At 43.9% G+C, this 20,445-nt stretch overlaps 2 protein-coding genes across 6 annotated transcripts in view; both read left to right on the top strand.

Annotated features, from left to right (window-relative positions):
- LOC112236240 (calpain-2 catalytic subunit-like) overlaps positions 1-19,691 on the top strand; it is a 45,205-nt gene extending 25,514 nt beyond the window's left edge. The window contains exons 11-20 of the mRNA XM_042305636.1: positions 2,449-2,672; positions 3,686-3,722; positions 9,568-9,633; positions 10,885-10,942; positions 11,071-11,135; positions 12,425-12,493; positions 16,957-17,035; positions 18,794-18,910; positions 19,358-19,416; positions 19,521-19,691. Coding sequence (XP_042161570.1) covers positions 2,449-2,672; positions 3,686-3,722; positions 9,568-9,633; positions 10,885-10,942; positions 11,071-11,135; positions 12,425-12,493; positions 16,957-17,035; positions 18,794-18,910; positions 19,358-19,416; positions 19,521-19,544 — 798 coding nt within the window. The 3' untranslated portion in view covers positions 19,545-19,691. The remainder of the gene's footprint in view (positions 1-2,448; positions 2,673-3,685; positions 3,723-9,567; positions 9,634-10,884; positions 10,943-11,070; positions 11,136-12,424; positions 12,494-16,956; positions 17,036-18,793; positions 18,911-19,357; positions 19,417-19,520) is intronic.
- Positions 19,692-20,021: 330 nt separating this feature from the next.
- capn1a (calpain 1, (mu/I) large subunit a) overlaps positions 20,022-20,445 on the top strand; it is a 50,520-nt gene continuing 50,096 nt past the window's right edge. For 3 of the 5 annotated variants that reach the window (XR_006079845.1, XM_042305635.1, XM_042305634.1), the window contains exon 1: positions 20,022-20,210. The gene's annotated coding sequence lies outside the window, so the exon portion shown is untranslated. The remainder of the gene's footprint in view (positions 20,211-20,445) is intronic. The other 2 variants (XM_042305633.1, XM_042305632.1) reach the window with 1 other exon arrangement.

The raw sequence follows: 20,445 nt of genomic DNA, 5'->3' as shown, positions 1-20,445 counted from the left end.
TATGATTCCCTGTTTACAGCAGCTGTCACACAAACAAGTGCATTACAGAAACGACCAGCACTCAGGCTATATTAAACCCACTGCTGTCAGATAAATCCATAATTAATACCAGTCCTGTTTGTTATAGGCCTGTTACTTTTATTGTGATTTATACTATATAAAAAATATGACATTTAGCAGACACCTCTATCCAAAGTGTCTTAGTTACGTGTGCAAACATTTTAAGAATCGGCGGTTCCCTGGAATCAAACTAAAAATTCTTCCGTTCCAAGCACCACGCTCTACCAACTGAGCTGCAGAAGATCCCCCTCTGGTTGTGGCTGATGTAACATTAACATTATGTGATGTATTTGACCTTTCTTTAACCAGACAAGTTAATGTTACTGCAATTTAATTATACCGATATGTTTTCATTAATTGAATTCCCTTAATCTATTTTATGAGAATTTGTAAGATTCTTGTTTGCATAAAATAGACGGAGACCAGTCTTATCAATAATAGGTAAAAGTATTTATTCTCGGAGCGCGCTGCCACGTTACCACGAGCAACAGTTTATATACAATAACATGATGTCATTTCATTGCTTAACAGAATCCCCTCCTCTCGACCGAGACAAAGGGAACTTTAAAAGTTCATTCTGACCCACTAGCACATACACAGGACACACAACACAACTGAATTAACTTTTGACCCCTCAACATTATCGATCACCACTTAGCTGACAGTTCGAATTAACAGAAAACCTAGGAATGCACTCACAGCCTTATCTAAAACACCCCAGAGCTAAGTTTCGTCGGTTCAACCATAGGTTAACTACATTATCTGTTTACTTAATCCACAAACCATTCCTTTCTTCCTTGTTGGAATGGTGTTCATTAACTTGAATTACTCCTTGTCCATGTCACACAATCCCTTCTTATGAACTCATATTGTTAATCAGATATAATAAAACAGAGTATAAGTTTACTTAGTTACAGTTCCATTTAAAATGAGAATATTGTTTATTCATAATATTTCTAACAGTTAAGAACAAATTCTTATTTACAATGATGACCTAGGATCAGTGGGTTAACTGCCTGTTCAGGGGCAGAATGGCAGATTTTTACCTTGTCAGATCGGGGATTCGATCTTGCAACCTTTCATTTACTAGTCCAATCCTCTAACCACTAGGCTACCTGCCGTCCCTACACTCTAACCACGAGGCTACCTGCCGTCCCTACACTCTAACCACTAGACTACCTGCCGTCCCTACACTCTAACCACGAGGCTACCTGCCGTCCCTACACTCTAACCACTCTACCTGCCTCCTCTAACCACCACTAGGCTACCTGCCTCCTCTACACTCTAACCACGAGGCTACCTGCCGTCCCTACACTCTAACCACGAGGCTACCTGCCGTCCCTACACTCTAACCACTAGGCTACTTGCCGACCATACACTCTAACCATTAGGCTACCTGCCGTCCCTACACTCTAACCACTAGGCTACCTGCCGTCCCTACACTCTAACCACTAGGCTACCTGCCGTCCCTACACTCTAACCACTAGGCTACTTGCTGACCATACACTCTAACCACTAGGCTACCTGCCGTCCCTACACTCTAACCACTAGGCTAACTGCCGTCCCTACACTCTAACCACTAGGCTACCTGCCGTCCCTACACTCTAACCACTAGGCTACCTGCCGTCCCTACACTCTAACCACTAGGCTAACTGCCGTCCCTACACTCTAACCACTAGGCTACCTGCCGCCCTACACTCTAACCACTAAGCTACCTGCCGCCCTACACTCTAACCACTAAGTTACCTGCCGCCCTACATTCTAACCACTAGGCTACCTGCCGCCCCTACATTCTAACCACTAGGCTACCTGCCGCCCCTACACTCTAACCACTAGGCTACCTGCCGTCCCTACACTCTAACCACTAGGCTAACCTGCCGTCCCTACACTCTAACCACTAGGCTAACCTCCGCCCTACACTCTAACCACTAGGCTACCTGCCGCCCCTACACTCTAACCACTAGGCTACCTGCCTCCTCTACACTCTAACCACTAGGCTACCTGCCTCCTCTACACTCTAACCACTAGGCTACCTGCCGTCCCTACACTCTAACCACTAGGCTATCTGCCGTCCCTACACTCTAACCACTAGGCTATCTGCCGTCCCTACACTCTAACCACTAGGCTACCTGCCGTCCATACACTCTAACCACTAGGCTACCTGCCGCCCCTACACTCTAACCACTAGGCTACCTGCCGCCCCTACACTCTAACCACTAGGCTACCTGCCGTCCCTACACTCTAACCACTAGGCTACCTGCCGCCCCTACACTCTAACCACTAGGCTACCTGCCGCCCCTACACTCTAACCACTAGGCTACCTGCCGTCCCTACACTCTAACCACTAGGCCACGCTGCTGATGTAAAATTATGTGTTTCTACTCCCAGGTACCACAACAGTTCCACGGCCAGAGGGAGGTCCACCTGGATAAGAACTATTTCCTGACCCATGCCCAGAAGGCCCGCTCTGAGACCTTCGTCAACCTGAGAGAGGTCAGCACCCGCTTCAAACTGCCCCCTGGAGAGTACCTCATCGTCCCCTCCACCTTCGAGGCCGACCTGAACGGGGACTTCTGCCTACGAGTGTTCTCAGAGAAACAGGCCCAATTTCAGTAAGGAGTGTGTGGTGTGTGCGTTCAGTGGTTCTTCCTGTAAAAGTTGCGTCACTCAGCTTTATGTAGGTGAGGCTATATGACTGAGTCACTCAGCTTTATGTAGGTGAGGCTCTATGACTGAGTCACTCAGCTTTATGTAGGTGAGGCTCTATGACTAAGTCACTCAGCTTTATGTAGGTGGTGAGGCTATATGACTGAGTCACTCAGCTTTATGTAGGTGAGGCTCTATGACTAAGTCACTCAGCTTTATGTAGGTGGTGAGGCTATATGACTGAGTCACTCAGCTTTATGTAGGTGCTGAGGCTATATGACTGAGTCACTCAGCTTGATGTAGGTGAGGCTATATGACTGAGTCACTCAGCTTGATGTAGGTGCCGGGCTATATGACTGAGTCACTCAGCTTGATGTAGGTGAGGCTATATGACTGAGTCACTCAGCTTGATGTAGGTGAGGCTATATGATTGCGCCATCAACTTGATTATTTTGCAGACATCACTTGCAAATATTTAGTCAACACATGTATCGTAAGAATATCATGGAATATAATTGAACATTTTAATTTCTCTTAGAATAAAAACCTTAGTGGAACAACAGTTTTAGTAAGTAATACTGATGAGTAGAAATAAATAAGTGTTTTTCCGGGTGTGTGCGCGTGCAGGACAGAGGAAGACCAATTCTCACACTATTGTTCTAAATTCAATCACCTTCTTCATCCTCATCATTCAATTCATTGAAATTCAATTTTGAAGTCGTGCACAATTATCAGTTTCTATTTGGTTTCTATTTGGTCTCCCATTCATTCGTTGTCAGTTAGTGCCTTGGGACCCAAAAGCATAAACATTGCTCTAACTCCCCCTTGTGGTGGTCTGGAGCAATGAAGCAGTGACGCAGAGTACCGCACTAAACCACATATTACCTCTAAATCCCGCAGAGTAATCCCAAAATGTAGTTGAGCAACAATTGTATGTGTGTACATATGTGTTTCATGAGTTTATTTCTCTGTTCCACAGCCACTGCGAAGACCGTGTAGAGGCTAAACTAGACAATGTAAAGGAACCAAATCACACTATCACTACTATACCCTGTGACTTATCCTGTCACTACTATACCCTGTGACTTATCCTATCACTACTATACCCTGTGACTTATCCCATCACTACTATACCCTGTGACTTATCCTATCACTACTATACCCTGTGACTTATCCTATCACTACTATACCCTGTGACTTATCCTATCACTACTATACCCTGTGACTTATCCTATCACTACTACAGCATACCCTGTGACTTATCCTATCACTACTACAGCATACCCTGTGACTTATCCTATCACTACTATAGCATACCCTGTGACTTATCCTATCACTACTATACCCTGTGACTTATCCTATCACTACTATACCCTGTGACTTATCCTATCACTACTATAGCCTGTGACTTATCCTATCACTACTGTAGCCGATGACTTATCCTATCACTACTATAGCATACCCTGTGACTTATCCTATCACTACTATACCCTGTTACTTATCCTATCACTACTATACCCTGTGACTTATCCTATCACTACTATACCCTGTGACTTATCCTATCACTACTATACCCTGTGACTTATCCTGTCACTACTATAGCATACCCTGTGACTTATCCTATCACTACTATACCCTGTGACTTATCCTATCACTGCTATACCCTGTGACTTATCCTATCACTACTATACCCTGTGACTTATCCTATCACTACTGTACCCTGTGACTTATCCTATCACCACTATACCCTGTGACTTATCCTATCACTACTATACCCTGTGACTTATCCTATCACTACTATACCCTGTGACTTATCCTATCACTACTATAGCATACCCTGTGACTTATCCTATCACTACTATACCCTGTGACTTATCCTATCACTACTATACCCTGTGACTTATCCTATCACTACTATACCCTGTGACTTATCCTATCACTACTATACCCTGTGACTTATCCTATCACTACTATACCCTGTGACTTATCCTATCACTACTATACCCTGTGACTTATCCTATCACTACTGTACCCTGTGACTTATCCTATCACTACTATACCCTGTGACTTATCCTATCACTACTATAGCATACCCTGTGACTTATCCTATCACTACTATGCCCTGTGACTTATCCTATCACTACTATGCCCTGTGACTTATCCTATCACTACTATACCCTGTGACTTATCCTATCACTACTATACCCTGTGACTTATCCTATCACTACTATACCCTGTGACTTATCCTATCACTACTATACCCTGTGACTTATCCTGTCACTACTATAGCATACCCTGTGACTTATCCTATCACTACTATACCCTGTGACTTATCCTATCACTACTATACCCTGTGACTTATCCTATCACTACTATACCCTGTGACTTATCCTATCACTACTATACCCTGTGACTTATCCTGTCACTACTACTACTATACCCTGTGACTTATCCTATCACTACTATACCCTGTGACTTATCCTATCACTACTATACCCTGTGACTTATCCTATCACTACTATACCCTGTGACTTATCCTATCACTACTATACCCTGTGACTTATCCTATCACTACTATACCTGTGACTCATCCTATCACTACTATACCCTGTGACTTATCCTATCACTACTATACCCTGTGACTTATCCTATCACTACTATAGCATGCCCTGTGACTTATCCTATCCTGTGACTTATCCTACTACTATAGCATACCCTGTGACTTATCCTATCACTACTATACCCTGTGACTTATCCTGTCACTACTATACCCCTGTGACTTATCCTATCACTACTATACCCTGTGACTTATCCTATCACTACTATACCCTGTGACTTATCCTATCACTACTATACCATGTGACTTATCCTATCACTACTATACCCTGTGACTTATCCTATCACTACTATACCCTGTGACCCTATCACTGTGACTTATCCTATCACTGACTATACCCTGTGACTTATCCTATCACTGCTATACCCTGTGACTTATCCTACAGCCACTGCGACTAGACCCTGTGAGGCTAAACTAGACAATGTAAAGGAACCAAATCACACTATCACTACTATACCCTGTGACTTATCCTGTCACTACTATACCCTGTGACTTATCCTATCACTACTATACCCTGTGACTTATCCTATCACTACTATACCCTGTGACTTATCCTATCACTACTATACCCTGTGATCCTTATCCTATCACTACTATACCCTGTGACTTATCCTATCACTACTATACCCTGTGACTTATCCTATCACTACTACAGCATACCCTATCACTACTATCCCCTATCACTACTATCACTACTATACCCTGTGACTTATCCTATCACTACTATACCCTGCATCCTATCACTACTATACCCTGTGACTTATCCTATCACTACTATACCCTGTGACTTATCCTATCACTACTATACCCTGTGACTTATCCTATCACTACTATAGCCTGTGACTTATCCTATCACTACTATACCCTGTGACTTATCCTATCACTACTATACCCTGTGACTTATCCTATCACTACTATACCCTGTTACTTATCCTATCACTACTATACCCTGTGACTTATCCTATCACTACTATACCCTGTGACTTATCCTATCACTACTATACCCTGTGACTTATCCTGTCACTACTATGGCCCCTGTGACTTATCCTATCACTACTATACCCTGTGACTTATCCTATCACTACTATACCCTGTGACTTATCCTATCACTACTATACCCTGTGACCTATCACTACTCCTATCACTGCACTACTATACCTGTGACTTATCCTATCACTACTATACCCTGTGACTTATCCTATCACTACTATACCCTGTGACTTATCCTGTCACTACTATAGCATACCCTGTGACTTATCCTATCACTACTATACCCTGTGACTTATCCTATCACTACTATACCCTGTGACTTATACTATCACTACTATACCCTGTGACTTATCCTATCACTACTATAGCATACCCTGTGACTTATCCTATCACTACTATACCCTGTGACTTATCCTATCGCTACTATACCCTGTGACTTATCCTATCACTACTATACCCTGTGACTTATCCTATCACTACTATACCCTGTGACTTATCCTATCACTACTATACCCTGTGACTTATCCTATCACTACTATAGCATACCCTGTGACTTATCCTATCACTACTATGCCCTGTGACTTATCCTATCACTACTATGCCCTGTGACTTATCCTATCACTACTATACCCTGTGACTTATCCTATCACTACTATACCCTGTGACTTATCCTATCACTACTATAGCCCCTGTGACTTATCCTGTCACTACTATAGCATACCCTGTGACTTATCCTATCACTACTATACCCTGTGACTTATCCTATCACTACTATACCCTGTGACTTATCCTATCACTGCTATACCCTGTGACTTATCCTATCACTGCTATACCCTGTAACTTACCCTATCACCACTATACCCTGTGACTTATCCTATCACCACTATACCCTGTGACTTATCCTATCACTACTATACCCTGTGACCTATCCTATCACTACTATACCCTGTGACTTATCCTATCACTACTATACCCTGTGACTTATCCTATCACTACTATACCCTGTGACTTATCCTATCACTACTATACCCTGTGACTTATCCTATCACTACTATACCCTGTGACTTATCCTGTCACTACTATACTACATACCCTGTGACTTATCCTATCACTACTATACCCTGTGACCTGTGACTACTATCCCTGTCACTATCCTATCACTACATACCCTGTGACTTATCCTATCACTACTATACCCTGTGACTTATCCTATCACTACTATACCCTGTGACTTATCCTATCACTACTATACCCTGTGACTTATCCTATCACTACTATACCCTGTGACTTATCCTATCACTACTATACCCTGTGACTTATCCTATCACTACTATACCCTGTGACTTATCCTATCACTACTATACCCTGTGACTTATCCTATCACTACTATACCCTGTGACTTATCCTATCACTACTATACCCTGTGACTTATCCTATCACTACTATACCCTGTGACTTATCCTATCACTACTATACCCTGTGACTTATCCTATCACTACTATACCCTGTGACTTATCCTATCACTACTATACCCTGTGACTTATCCTATCACTACTATACCCTGTGACTTATCCTATCACTACTGTACCCTGCGACTTATCCTATCACTACTATACCCTGTGACTTATCCTATCACTACTATACCCTGTGACGTATCCTATCACTACTATACCCTGTGACTTATCCTATCACTACTATACCCTGTGACTTATCCTATCACTACTATACCCTGTGACTTATCCTATCACTACTATACCCTGTGACTTATCCTATCACTACTATACCCTGTGACTTATCCTATCACTACTATACCCTGTGACTTATCCTATCACTACTATACCCTGTGACGTATCCTATCACTACTATACCCTGTGACTTATCCTATCACTACTATACCCTGTGACTTATCCTATCACTACTATTGCATACCCTGTGACTTATCCTATCACTACTATAGCATATCCTGTGACTTATCCTATCACTACTATTGCATCCTACCTACTATACCCTGTGACTTATCCTATCACTACTATACCCTGTGACTTATCCTATCACTACTATACCCTGTGACTTATCCTGTCACTACTATACCCTGTGACGTATCCTATCACTACTATACCCTGTGACTTATCCTATCACTACTATACCCTGTGACTTATCCTATCACTACTATACCCTGTGACTTATCCTATCACTACTATACCCTACGACTTATCCTATCACTACTATACCCTGTGACTTATCCTATCACTACTATACCCTGTGACTTATCCTATCACTACTATACCCTGTGACTTATCCTATCACTACTATACCCTGTGACTTATCCTATCACTACTATACCCTGTGACTTATCCTACTACTACTATACCCTGTGACTTATCCTATCACCACTATTGCATACTCTGTGACTTATCCTATCACTACTATTGCATACCCTGTGACTTATCCTATCACTACTATAGCATACCCTGTGACTTATCCTATCACTACTATAGCATTCTCTGTGACTTATCCTATCACTACTACTGCATACCCTGTGACTTATCTTATCACTACTATAACATACCCTGTGACTTATCCTATCACTACTATTGCATACCCTGTGACTTATCCTAGCACTACTACAGCATACCCTCTGACTTATCCTATCACTACTACAGCATACCCTGTGACTTATCCTATCACTACTATACCCTGTGACTTATCCTAACACTTCTATACCCTGTGATCTATCCTACCACTACTATAGCCTGTGACGTATCCTATCACTACTATACCCTGTGACTTATCCTATCGCTACTATACCCTGTGACTTATCCTATCACTACTATACCATGTGACTTATCCTATCACTACTATACCCTGTGACTTATCATATCACTACTATACCCTGTGACTTATCCTATCACTACTATACCCTGTGACTTATCCTATCACTACTATACCCGGTGACTTATCCTATCACTATAGCATGCCCTGTGACTTATCCTATCACTACTATAGCATACCCTGTGACTTATCCTATCACTACTACAGCATACCATGTGACTTATCCTATCACTACTATAGCATACCCTGTGACTTATCCTATCACTACTATAGCATACCCTGTGACTTATCCTATCACTACTATACCCTGTGACTTATCCTATCACTACTATAGCATACCCAGTGACTTATCCTATCACTACAACAGCATACCCTGTGACTTATCAATGTGCTAAATGTGTTTTTCACTCCTATTTCCCCAGGACACTGTGTCTGAAGCAGAGGTTGATGCTGGGTTCAGAGGTCTGTTCGCAAAGCTAGCTGGAAAAGTGAGTTTTACTAACCGTTATCACTGAGGGGGGAAAAGGCTTCAGTAGTGAGTGTATGTCACGTGGGGTGTTTACACACACCTCATTTCTGTCGCCGTACAATTGCCACCTTTTTAAATACAGGACTAAAATAAAACGTGTTCTTAAAGGGGCGGAGCATGGAAATAAAATACGCACATATCATCAACAGTTTATTTTCCCGGCTGAGTTACATAATTCACAAGAACAATATTTAGTCTTCGGTGCTCCTGTTACTTAAATCCCCAGCAGCTCTCGTACATATCTTTATATCTTTATCACAGGACCCATTTCAAAACATTGGAAACAGATCAACAATTCAATACGTCTAACAAATGTAACTCATTTATAGAGGGATTGCGCAACACCCGTTTTTATTTGTATTTTTAATAGAAGGGCGTGACCAGGGAGAAGTGGAACGGGCCAATCACGCCACAGAAACAACACACTGTACTTTACAATCACACGGCTGCTTCTCTCACCGTTCTTGTTCTCCCTGTGCACGCCAACCTACACACAGTAATGGAGATCTGCTGAAGAGGAGCAAACAGACAGGTTAAATACAGAAAGCCACACCCTTTGTTACAATCAACTACATCTGGCAACGAGAAAGAAGCTCTGTGTTCACAACTCAACAGTTCCACCCTGTGACATAAACCTCGTCACTGCGGCCATGTGGGTCTTACTATGGTACGGACGCAAAAATCCCCCCCCCAAAAAAATCTACCGTTGTCGGCCATTTCAAATTAGCACCAAGGTTGCCTTGTTAAATCTGGTTTATTTTCATAAACTAAATACCATGACTGTTTTCACATTAGCTTGGAATGCTTTTTGAAATGTCCAATACAACATACTTTGGTGATATCATAATCAACTTACTGCCTACCCCTTAATAAAAATATAAACGTTTGTGTGCGGGGTTAGCTATTAGCATGCTAACACTCATTAATTAAGACAGGCTGAATAGCTAGCCATTGCTAGCATTCACTGGTTGAAGTAACTTTTGAGGGTAATGCAGTTGACTCGTGACTATGACATGAATATCTATCATTCACGACATTTTGATCAGGAGCGATAATCCATCTTTAATAAAAAAATTAAAAAATATATTTTGTTGTTGTTCGTTTGGAATTCAAGATTGGTTTCCGTTATTTTGTTGAAAACGTCTCTTTTCCCGTGTGCGGGAAACCTTACATAAGAGTTGTAATTTTTGTGACTGTCACTTGTTTCTAGGACATGGAGATTTCAGCAGCTGAGCTCCAGTCGATTCTCAACAAAATCATCGCTAAACGTGAGTGAAGTGCTACATGCTTTCTTTCCTGTCATGATTCGTATTTCTCCTGTACATATACTGCACACTGTTTTGTGTAGAGTGGAAGTCTGCAGAAGTCCTAACTCTTTGTGATGTCTCCTCTACAGGAACGGACATAAAGACGGACGGCTTCAGCCTGGAAACAGCCAGAGTCATGGTCAACCTCATGGACGTATCCTATACGGCAGGGTAGCCTAGTGGTTAGAGTGTAGGGTCGGCAGGTAGCCTAGTGGTTAGAGTGTAGGGACGGCAGGTAGCCTAGTGGTTAGAGTGTAGGGACGGCAGGGTAGCCTAGTGGTTAGAGTGTAGGGATGGCAGGTAGCCTAGTGGTTAGAGTGTAGGGACGGCAGGGTAGCCTAGTGGTTAGAGTGTAGGGACAGCAGGTAGCCTAGTGGTTAGAATGTAGGGATGGCAGGTAGCCTAGTGGTTAGGTGTAGGGATGACAGGTAGCCTAGTGGTTAGAGTGTAGGGACGGCAGGTAGCCTAGTGGTTAGAGTGTAGGGACAGCAGGTAGCCTAGTGGTTAGAGTGTAGGGACGGCAAGCCTTGGTTAGAACCCCTAGAGTGTAGGGACAAGGGTAGCCTAAATCTGCCTCGAGTGTCTGCCCCTGGTTAACAGGCCTAGTGGTTAACCCACTGTTCCTAGCCTGTCATTGAAAATAAGCGTTGGACTAGTAACCGTGGTCTTCAAACCCCGAGCTGACAAGGTAAAAATGCCTGCCCCTGAACAGGCAGTTAACCCATGTTCCTAGGTAAAAATAAATTTGTTCTTAACTGATGCCTAGTTAAATAAAAATAAGCGCCACTAGATTCAGACCAGGGTTTAAATACTATTTACAATGTCTCAGGTACTTTCACAAAGTTAGTATTCAGATGTATTTTATTTGAAAAGACAAGTAGTTTAATATTTGTATTTGGAAAATACATTGACTCAATCACACTCCTGTGCGTTTAACCCTGGTATTTCAAAATGGTATGTGAAAAAAGTTTCAGAAAATAATTGTAAATACAATTTGGTCGACTATTTTTTTTTTTTTTTAGAAATAACCGTTAAAATACTCAAATAAAATTACTTGTTTTGGGCTGTTTTCTGAAAATACACAAATTCACACAAAAAAAATGGTATTTTAAGTACCAGATTCTCAAATACACATGTATTTGAACCTAGGTATGGCTACATCACAATGATTATATACTGTGTCTGTGTCTATACAAAGAATGGTATTCTAGATCTAGAATGGTATTCTAGAATGGTATTCTAGAATGGTATTCTAGCTTGAGATCTGCACACTGTGCATAACTTGACACAAGTCTCCCATTGACCTCAATGAGTGACTTGGGCACACTCATCTCAACACTAAATCAGGCCCAACGTGACTAATGAAAGTTTTTAGTTTGGAATGTTCTGGTTTCTTGGGCTTGCTGACGTGCGGATACTTGTTGAGCCTTAACCGTCGTACAGGACAACGGTAACGGACAACTGGGGCTGGGAGAATTTGCGACACTGTGGAAGAAGATCCAGAAATACTTGGTGAGGTTCTAGTGTGCGTGTTACTGCTGTGGTAGCTCTGGTCCATGGCGTTACGTACAACTTCAGTGTCCGCAAGCTGCACGTAACCCCTTGGACCAGAGCTAATGCAGCATTATTTATGTTGTGTAAGAATGGACAGCCTATGTACGAGTGTTTACTTTAGAGTGTTCACAGTGTAGTGTGTGTGTTACAGTGTAGTGTGTGTTTTATAGTGTAGTGTGTGTGTTACAGTGTAGTGTGTGTTTTATAGTGTAGTGTGTGTGTTACAGTGTAGTGTGTGTTTTATAGTGTAGTGTGTGTTTTATAGTGTAGTGTGTGTTTTATAGTGTAGTGTGTGTTTTATAGTGTAGTGTGTTTTATAGTGTAGTGTGTGTTATAGTGTAGTGTGTGTGTTACAGTGTAGTGTGTGTTTTATAGTGTAGTGTGTGTTTTACAGGGTAGTGTGTGTTTTATAGTGTAGTGTGTGTTTTATAGTGTAGTGTGTGTTTTATAGTGTAGTGTGTGTTTTACAGGGTAGTGTGTGTTTTACAGGGTAGTGTGTGTTTTACAGGGTAGTGTGTGTTTTACAGTGTAGTGTGTGTTTTATAGTGTAGTGTGTGTTTTACAGTGTAGTGTGTGTTTTATAGTGTAGTGTGTGTTTTATAGTGTTTACAGTGTAGTGTGTGTTTTATAGTGTAGTGTGTGTTTTATAGTATAGTGTAGTGTGTTTTATAGTGTTTACAGTGTAGTGTGTGTTTTATAGTGTAGTGTGTGTTTCACAATGTAGTGTGTGTTTTACAGTGTAGTGTGTGTTTTACCCAGTGCAATCTCATTATAACCCTTCCTTATTCCCCCTCCATCCCGTCATCCATCCTGTCATCCATCCCTCTCTCCATCCCTTCTTTATTCCCCCTCCATCCCATCATCCATCCCTTCAGTGTATTCCCCCTTTATTCCTATCATCAATCCCTTCCTTATTCCCCCTCCATCCCTGTCTTATCCCTGTCTTTGTTCCCAGTGTATCCCATCATCCATCCCGTATCCATCCGTCATCCATCCCTCTCTCCATCCCTTCTTTTATTCCCCCTCCATCCTGTCATCCATCCTGTCATCCATCCCTTATCCATGTAGTTCCTGTCTTTCAGTGTATCCCTCTTTCCATCCCTTCCTTCCTTTTATATCCCTGTGTCTATTACTCTAGTCCATCCCGTTATCCATCCCTCTCTCCATCCCTCTCTCATCCCGTCATCCATCCCTCTTCCATCCCTCTCTCCATCCCTCTGTCTATCCCTACCTGTATCCCTCTTTTATCCCTGTAGTGTGTCCCTTACTGTATCCCTCTCTAAATCCCTGTATCCCATCATCCATCCCTCTCTCCATCCCTCTCTCCATCCCTGTCTCCATCCCAGTGTATCCCTGTTTTATACTTCCTCTCCATCCCGTTACATCCATCCCTGTCTCCATCCCTCTCTCTGTCCCTCCCTCCATCCCTCTTTTATCCCTGTAGTGTGTCCCTTACAGTGTATCCCTCTTTCCCTCTCTCTATCCCTCTCTCCATCCCTGTCTCCATCCCTTCTCTATCCCTCTCTCCATCCCTCTCTCCATTATCCCTCCATCCCTCTCTTATCCCTGTCTGTATCCCTTACAGTGTATCCCTTCCTTCCTGTCTCTATCCCTCTTTTATATCCCTCTCTCCATCCCTGTCTCCATCCTTCCTTTTCTCTCCATTCCTCTCTAGTGTATCCCTCTTTCCATCTGTTAGTGTGTTTTATAGTGTAGTTCCTCTTCCAGTCCCTCTCTCCATCCCTTATAGTGTCCCTCTGTCCATCCCTTCCTTATTCCCCCTCCATCCCTCTCTCCATCCCTTCTTTATTCCCCCTCCATCCCGTCATCCATCCCTCTCTCCATCCCTTCCTTATTCCCCCTCCATCCCTCTTTTATATCCCTGTGTTCCCTGTCTGTGTGTCCCTCTTTATCCCTCTGTCCATCCCTTTATCTCCATCCCTCTGTCCATCCCTTCCTTGTTCCCCCTCCATCCCATCATCCATCCCTTTTATTCCCCCTCCATCCCATCATCCATCCCTTCCTTATTCCCCCTCTATCCCTTTATAGTAAATCCCTTCCTTATTCCCCCTCCATCCCATCATCCATCCCTTTTATTCCCCCTGTATCCCTTTTCCATCCCTTCCTTATTCCCCCTCTATCCCTGTGTCCATCCCTTCCTTATTCCCCCTCTGTCCCTTTTACTCCATCCCTTCTTTATTCCCCCTGTATTTACAGTCCCTCTCTCCATCCCTTCCTTATTCCCCAATCTATCCCATCATCCATCCCAGTCTCCATCCCATCATCCATCCCTTCTCCATCCCCCATCCATCCCTCTCTCCATCCCATCATCCATCCCTCTCCCATCCATCCCTCTCTCTATCCCTCTCTCATCCCATCATCCATCCCTTCTCTATCCCCCTCCATCCTCTCTCCATCCCTTCCTTATTCCCCCCCTCCATCCCTCTCTCCATCCCTCTTTCCATCTCTCCATCCCATCTCTCCATCCCTCTCTCATCCCTCTCCATCCCTCTCTCCATCCCTCTCTCTATCCCTCTCTCCATCCCATCATCCATCCCTCATCCATCCCTCTCCATCTCATCCCTCCCTCTCCATCCCTTCCTTCCTCTCTCCATCCCTCTCTCTATCCCTCTCTCCATCCTTCTCTCCATCCCTTCCTTCCTCTCTCCATCCCTCTCTCATCCCTCTCTCATCCCTCTCTCCATCCCTCTCTCCATCCCTCTCTCCATCCCTCTCTCTATCCCTTCCTTATTCCCCCTCTCAACCCTCTCTCCATCCCTCTCTCCATCCCTTCCTTATTCCCCCTCCATCCCTCTCTCCATCCCTTCTTTCCTCTCTCCATCCCTTCCTTATTCCCTCTCCATCCCTTCTTTCCTCTCTCCATCCCTTCCTTATTCCCCCTCCATCCCTCTCTCCATCCCTCTCTCCATCCCTTCCTTATTCCCCCTCCATCCCTCTCTCCATCCCTCTCTCCATCCCTCCATCCCTCTCTCCATCCCTCTCTTCATCCCTTCCTTCTCTCTCCATCCCTCTCTCCATCCCTCATCCATCCCTCTCTCCATCCCTCTCTCCATCCCTTCCTTCCTCTCTCCATCCCTCTCTCCATCCCTCTCTCCGTCCCTCTCTCCATCCCTTCCTTATTCCCCCTCCATCCCTCTCTCCATCCCTTCTTTATTCCCCCTCCATCCCGTCATCCATCCCTCTCTCTCCATCCCTTCCTTCCCCCCTCCATCCCTCTCTCCATCCCTCTCTCCATCCCTCTCTCTATCCCTCTCTCCATCCCCCTCTCCATCCCTCTCTCCATCCCTCTCTCCATCCCTTCCTTATTCCCCCTCCATCCCATCATCCATCCCTTCCTTATTCCCCCTCCATCCCATCATCCATCCCTTCCTTATTCCCCTCTATCCCTCTCTAAATCCCTTCCTTATTCCCCCTCCATCCCATCATCCATCCCTTCCTTATTCCCCTCTATCCCTCTCACCATCCCTTCCTTATTCCCCCTCTATCCCTCTCTCCGTCCCTTCTTTATTCCCCCTCTATCCTCTCTCCATCCCTTCCTTATTCCCCCTCTATCCCATCATCCATCCCTCTCTCCATCCCATCATCCATCCCTCTCTCCATCCCATCATCCATCCCTCTCTCCATCCATCCCTCTCCCATCATCCATCCCTTCCCATCATCCATCCCTCTCTCCATCCCTCTCTCCATCCCTCTCTCTATCCCTCTCTCTATCCCTCTCTCCATCCCATCATCTCTATCCCTCTCTCCATCCCATCATCCATCCCTCTCTCCATCCCATCTCTCCATCCCTCTCTCCATCCCATCTCCATCCCTCTCTCCATCCCTTCCTTCCTCTCTCTATCCCTCTCTCCATCTCTCCATCCCTCTCTCCATCCCTCTCCATCCCTCTCTCTATCCCTCTCTCCATCCCTTCCTTCCTCTCTCCATCCCTCTCTCTATCCCTCTCTCCATCCCTCTCTCCATCCCTCTCTCCATCCCTCTCTCCATCCCTCTCTCCATCCCTCTCTCTATCCCTCTTTCCATCCCTTCCTTATTCCCCCTCCAACCCTCTCTCCATCCCTCTCTCCATACCTTCCTTATTCCCCCTCCATCCCTCTCTCCATCCCTCTCTCCATCCCTTCTTTCCTCTCTCCATCCCTCTCTCCATCCCTTCCTTCCTCTCTCCATCCCATCCTCTCTCCATCCCTCTCATCCATCCCTCTCTCCATCCCTCTCTCTATCCCTCTCTCCATCCCTCTCTCCATCCCTTCCTTCCTCTCTCCATCCCTCTCTCCATCCCGTCATCCATCCCTCTCTCCATCCCTCTCTCTATCCCTCTCTCCATCCCTCTCTCTATCCCTCTCTCTATCCCTCTCTCTATCCCTCTCTCCATCCCTCTCTCCATCCCTTCCTTCCTCTAGTCCATTTATAAGAAGAATGACATGGATAGCTCTGGCACCATGAGTACCCCTGAAATGAGGATGGCCTTGAAGGATGCAGGTTTGTGGACATGAAATAAACAGAATTTTGTGCCACCAGAGACTCTGGGTTCGCGCCCAGGCTCTGTCGTAACCGGCCGCGACCGGGAGGTCCGTGGGGCGACGCACAATTGGCCTAGGGTCGTCCGGGTTAGGGAGGGGTTGGTCGGTAGGGATGTCCTTGTCTCATCGCGCACCAGCGACTCCTGTGGCGGGCCGGGCGCAGTGCGCGCTAACCAAGGTTGCCAGGTGCACGGTGTTTCCTCCGACACATTGGTGCGGCTGGCTTCCGGGTTGGATGGCGCTGTGTTAAGAAGCAGTGCGGCTTGGTTGGGTTGTGTATCACAATCCCCTGAACAAGGCTTGTTCAACTGCCTTGTTCAGGGGAACAGTGGGTTAACTGCCTTGTTCAGGGGAACAGTGGGTTAACTGCCTTGTTCAGGGGAACAGTGGGTTAACTGCCTTGTTCAGGGGAACAGTGGGTTAACTGCCTTGTTCAGGGGAACAGTGGGTTAACTGCCTTGTTCAGGGGAACAGTGGGTTAACTGCCTTGTTCAGGGGAACAGTGGGTTAACTGCCTTGTTCAGGGGAACAGTGGGTTAACTGCCTTGTTCAGGGGCAGAACGACACATTTTTACCTTGTCAACTCAGGGATTCGATCTAGCAACCATTTCAGTTACTGACCCAACGCTCTACCTGCCGTCCCAATACCTGCCGCTCGATTAAGGCAGCCCCCCTCTCTGATTCAGAGGGGTCGGGTTAAATGCGGAAGACACATTTTAGTTGAATGCATTCAGTTGTACTGACTAGGTATCCCGCTTTCCCTTTATAACTGACTAGGTATCCCGCTTTCCCTTTATAACTGACTAGGTATCCCGCTTTCCCTTTATAACTGACTAGGTATCCCGCTTTCCCTTTATAACTGACTAGGTATCCCGCTTTCCCTTTATAACTGACTAGGTATCCCACTTTCCCTTTATAACTGACTAGGTATCCCGCTTTCCCTTTATAACTGACTAGGTATCCCACTTTCCCTTTATAACTGACTAGGTATCCCGCTTTCCCTTTATAACTGACTAGGTATCCCACTTTCCCTTTATAACTGACTAGGTATCCCACTTTCCCTTTATAACTGACTAGGTATCCCGCTTTCCCTTTATAACTGACTAGGTATCCCGCTTTCCCTTTATAACTGACTAGGTATCCCACTTTCCCTTTATAACTGACTAGGTATCCCACTTTCCCTTTATAACTGACTAGGTATCCCGCTTTCCCTTTATAACTGACTAGGTATCCCGCTTTCCCTTTATAACTGACTAGGTATCCCGCTTTCCCTTTCCCTAAGTCTACTGTGAGTTGCTCTGGATAAGAGCATCTGCTAAATGACTAAAATGTACGGTATTACATCATTTACCATTCATTTATATTGAGCACAAAATAATCTGAAACACAACCTAAACAACCTGCAAATGAAAAAAATAAAATAGTTTATTGAGTCACACGCTTGATGTAGTCATTGAGTGCTACAATATGAATATTGGACCAAATATGAAACTTTTCACTATTGTATTTATAAGACTCTTCAAGGGTGTCAATCTTTACTTGTTGAACAAAATCTCTTTCTCTGAGCAATTGTATTGGTATAAAATACCACCAAAATTGAAGCATAAAATATAGCTTAGTACTGGAATAGTTTATTTAATTCAGTTAGTATTACTCATATTTATCAAGGCTGTCAATCATTTGGGACCCCCCACAGTAATATTCTATCCTCCACCAGGTTTCAGTCTGAACAACGCCATCCACCAGATTCTGGTTGTTCGGTATGGAGAGGCTGACATGACCATCGACTTTGATAACTTTGTCGCCTGCATCATGCGGTTGGAGATGATGTTCAGTAAGTACAACGGCGTCCTGTTTTAAAGCCACAATCCTGAATTTATGTTTTTCAGCCAAACGGCAGCACTTTGTTTTCCAATAAAGCTGAGAGATGGCCATGGAGTGTAACAGCAGTAAATATTGCAGATTGTACCTTTTTTTTAATGTGTGGGTTACTTTTTTTTGGGGGGGGTATGCTTTTCTTCTCTTTTATCTATTTCGTTTCAGCTCAGGATTACGAGCAGACAGTTTGACTCTCCACAGATAGGATTTATGGGGTATAAATATGTCATAATGTATATTTTAATTCATAGCCGTATCCAGGCAACTGAACGTCGTCAGCGTTCTCTTCCTGTCTTACCGTGTCGGGTTCATGTGGAGACTTCTCTCTTCTGAGAGGGTAGAGTGTGTGTTTGTAGACTCTCTTATGCCTGTACCTCTCTCTCTCTCTCTCTCAACCCTGCAGAAGTCTTCATGAAGATTGACATGGCTAATACTGGCTCTATTGAATTGGATATCCATCAGGTGAGAACCTTCAGCTTACTCTTATCATCAACTCATAAAAACAGCTTTTATGTTGTTTTTCCAGTTCTAATGTATTGTTGTTGTTCTGTTTTTTCTATTTTCAGTGGTTGTCATTTACCATGATCTAGAACACTGCAGACATAAAAAGACGTCTGTAAATCTGTCAACTTTATGTGCCACAATTTTTTTTTTTTTTTTTTACAAAACTTGAAGCCAGGAGCGCAAGAGAGCTCTCTGCAAATCATTAAACCAAAGTGCCTTTTTATAGACGTTTTTTTTTAAAACACGGTATTACATCACATCCTGTTTTAAATCTTTATTTGTTTTATTAGATGTAGCCTAGCTGTCTAGGCATATTGAAAGTTGCTTACAGATTATTCTTGTGTGATAAATGTATCACGTAGTTCCGATCCTTTTATGCAGATTTGTGTCGCTCATTTGGTCATGTTTTGAAAAGAAAAGCCTTTCTATATGTCTCAAAGCTAATAAACACCATTATTATTATAGTGTCTGTTTTATTTCGAACTTGTATCTATAGTTTTTAGTCCTATAAGCGCACCATGCATGTGGCCAGCTTTGAGACGGTCCATGCGCCCCTCCCCCGACGGACGGGGTTGGGTTTTCCGGGCGCAGTAGTATTGACCGAACGTACGGAACTTGCGCTTCTGTCGCCGCACCACAACCGCCTTGCAACTTTCTACGTTAAACACCCAGTACTGAGATTTATGCGATTGTTTAGCGAACTGGCAGTCTGTCACCTAACTACAAAACACATCGAAGGTGTCTTCAAAGTGGTGAGTGCTCAATGTTGTTGTGGTTTCTAAGTGACATCTCTATTCAGAGAGAGTGCGTGTTATTTTCGGTTTTCCTCTTTCCAGAAGGCCACCGTACTCTAGGTTTACTACATTTCTAAGAATGGTTCTGTAATTTTGTTATAATTTTTAACATATTAATATTTTCGGTAGGTTACATCATGAATGTATTAAATAACCAGCCATGTCAACTAGGTTATGCCTCTGCAATAACCCA

The sequence above is a fragment of the Oncorhynchus tshawytscha genome, linkage group LG24 (genome assembly GCF_018296145.1).
Source record: "Oncorhynchus tshawytscha isolate Ot180627B linkage group LG24, Otsh_v2.0, whole genome shotgun sequence".
NCBI classification, from domain to species: Eukaryota; Metazoa; Chordata; class Actinopteri; order Salmoniformes; family Salmonidae; genus Oncorhynchus; species Oncorhynchus tshawytscha.
Note: the sequence above shows the minus strand (reverse complement) of the source record. Positions and strands in the feature narration are given on the sequence as shown.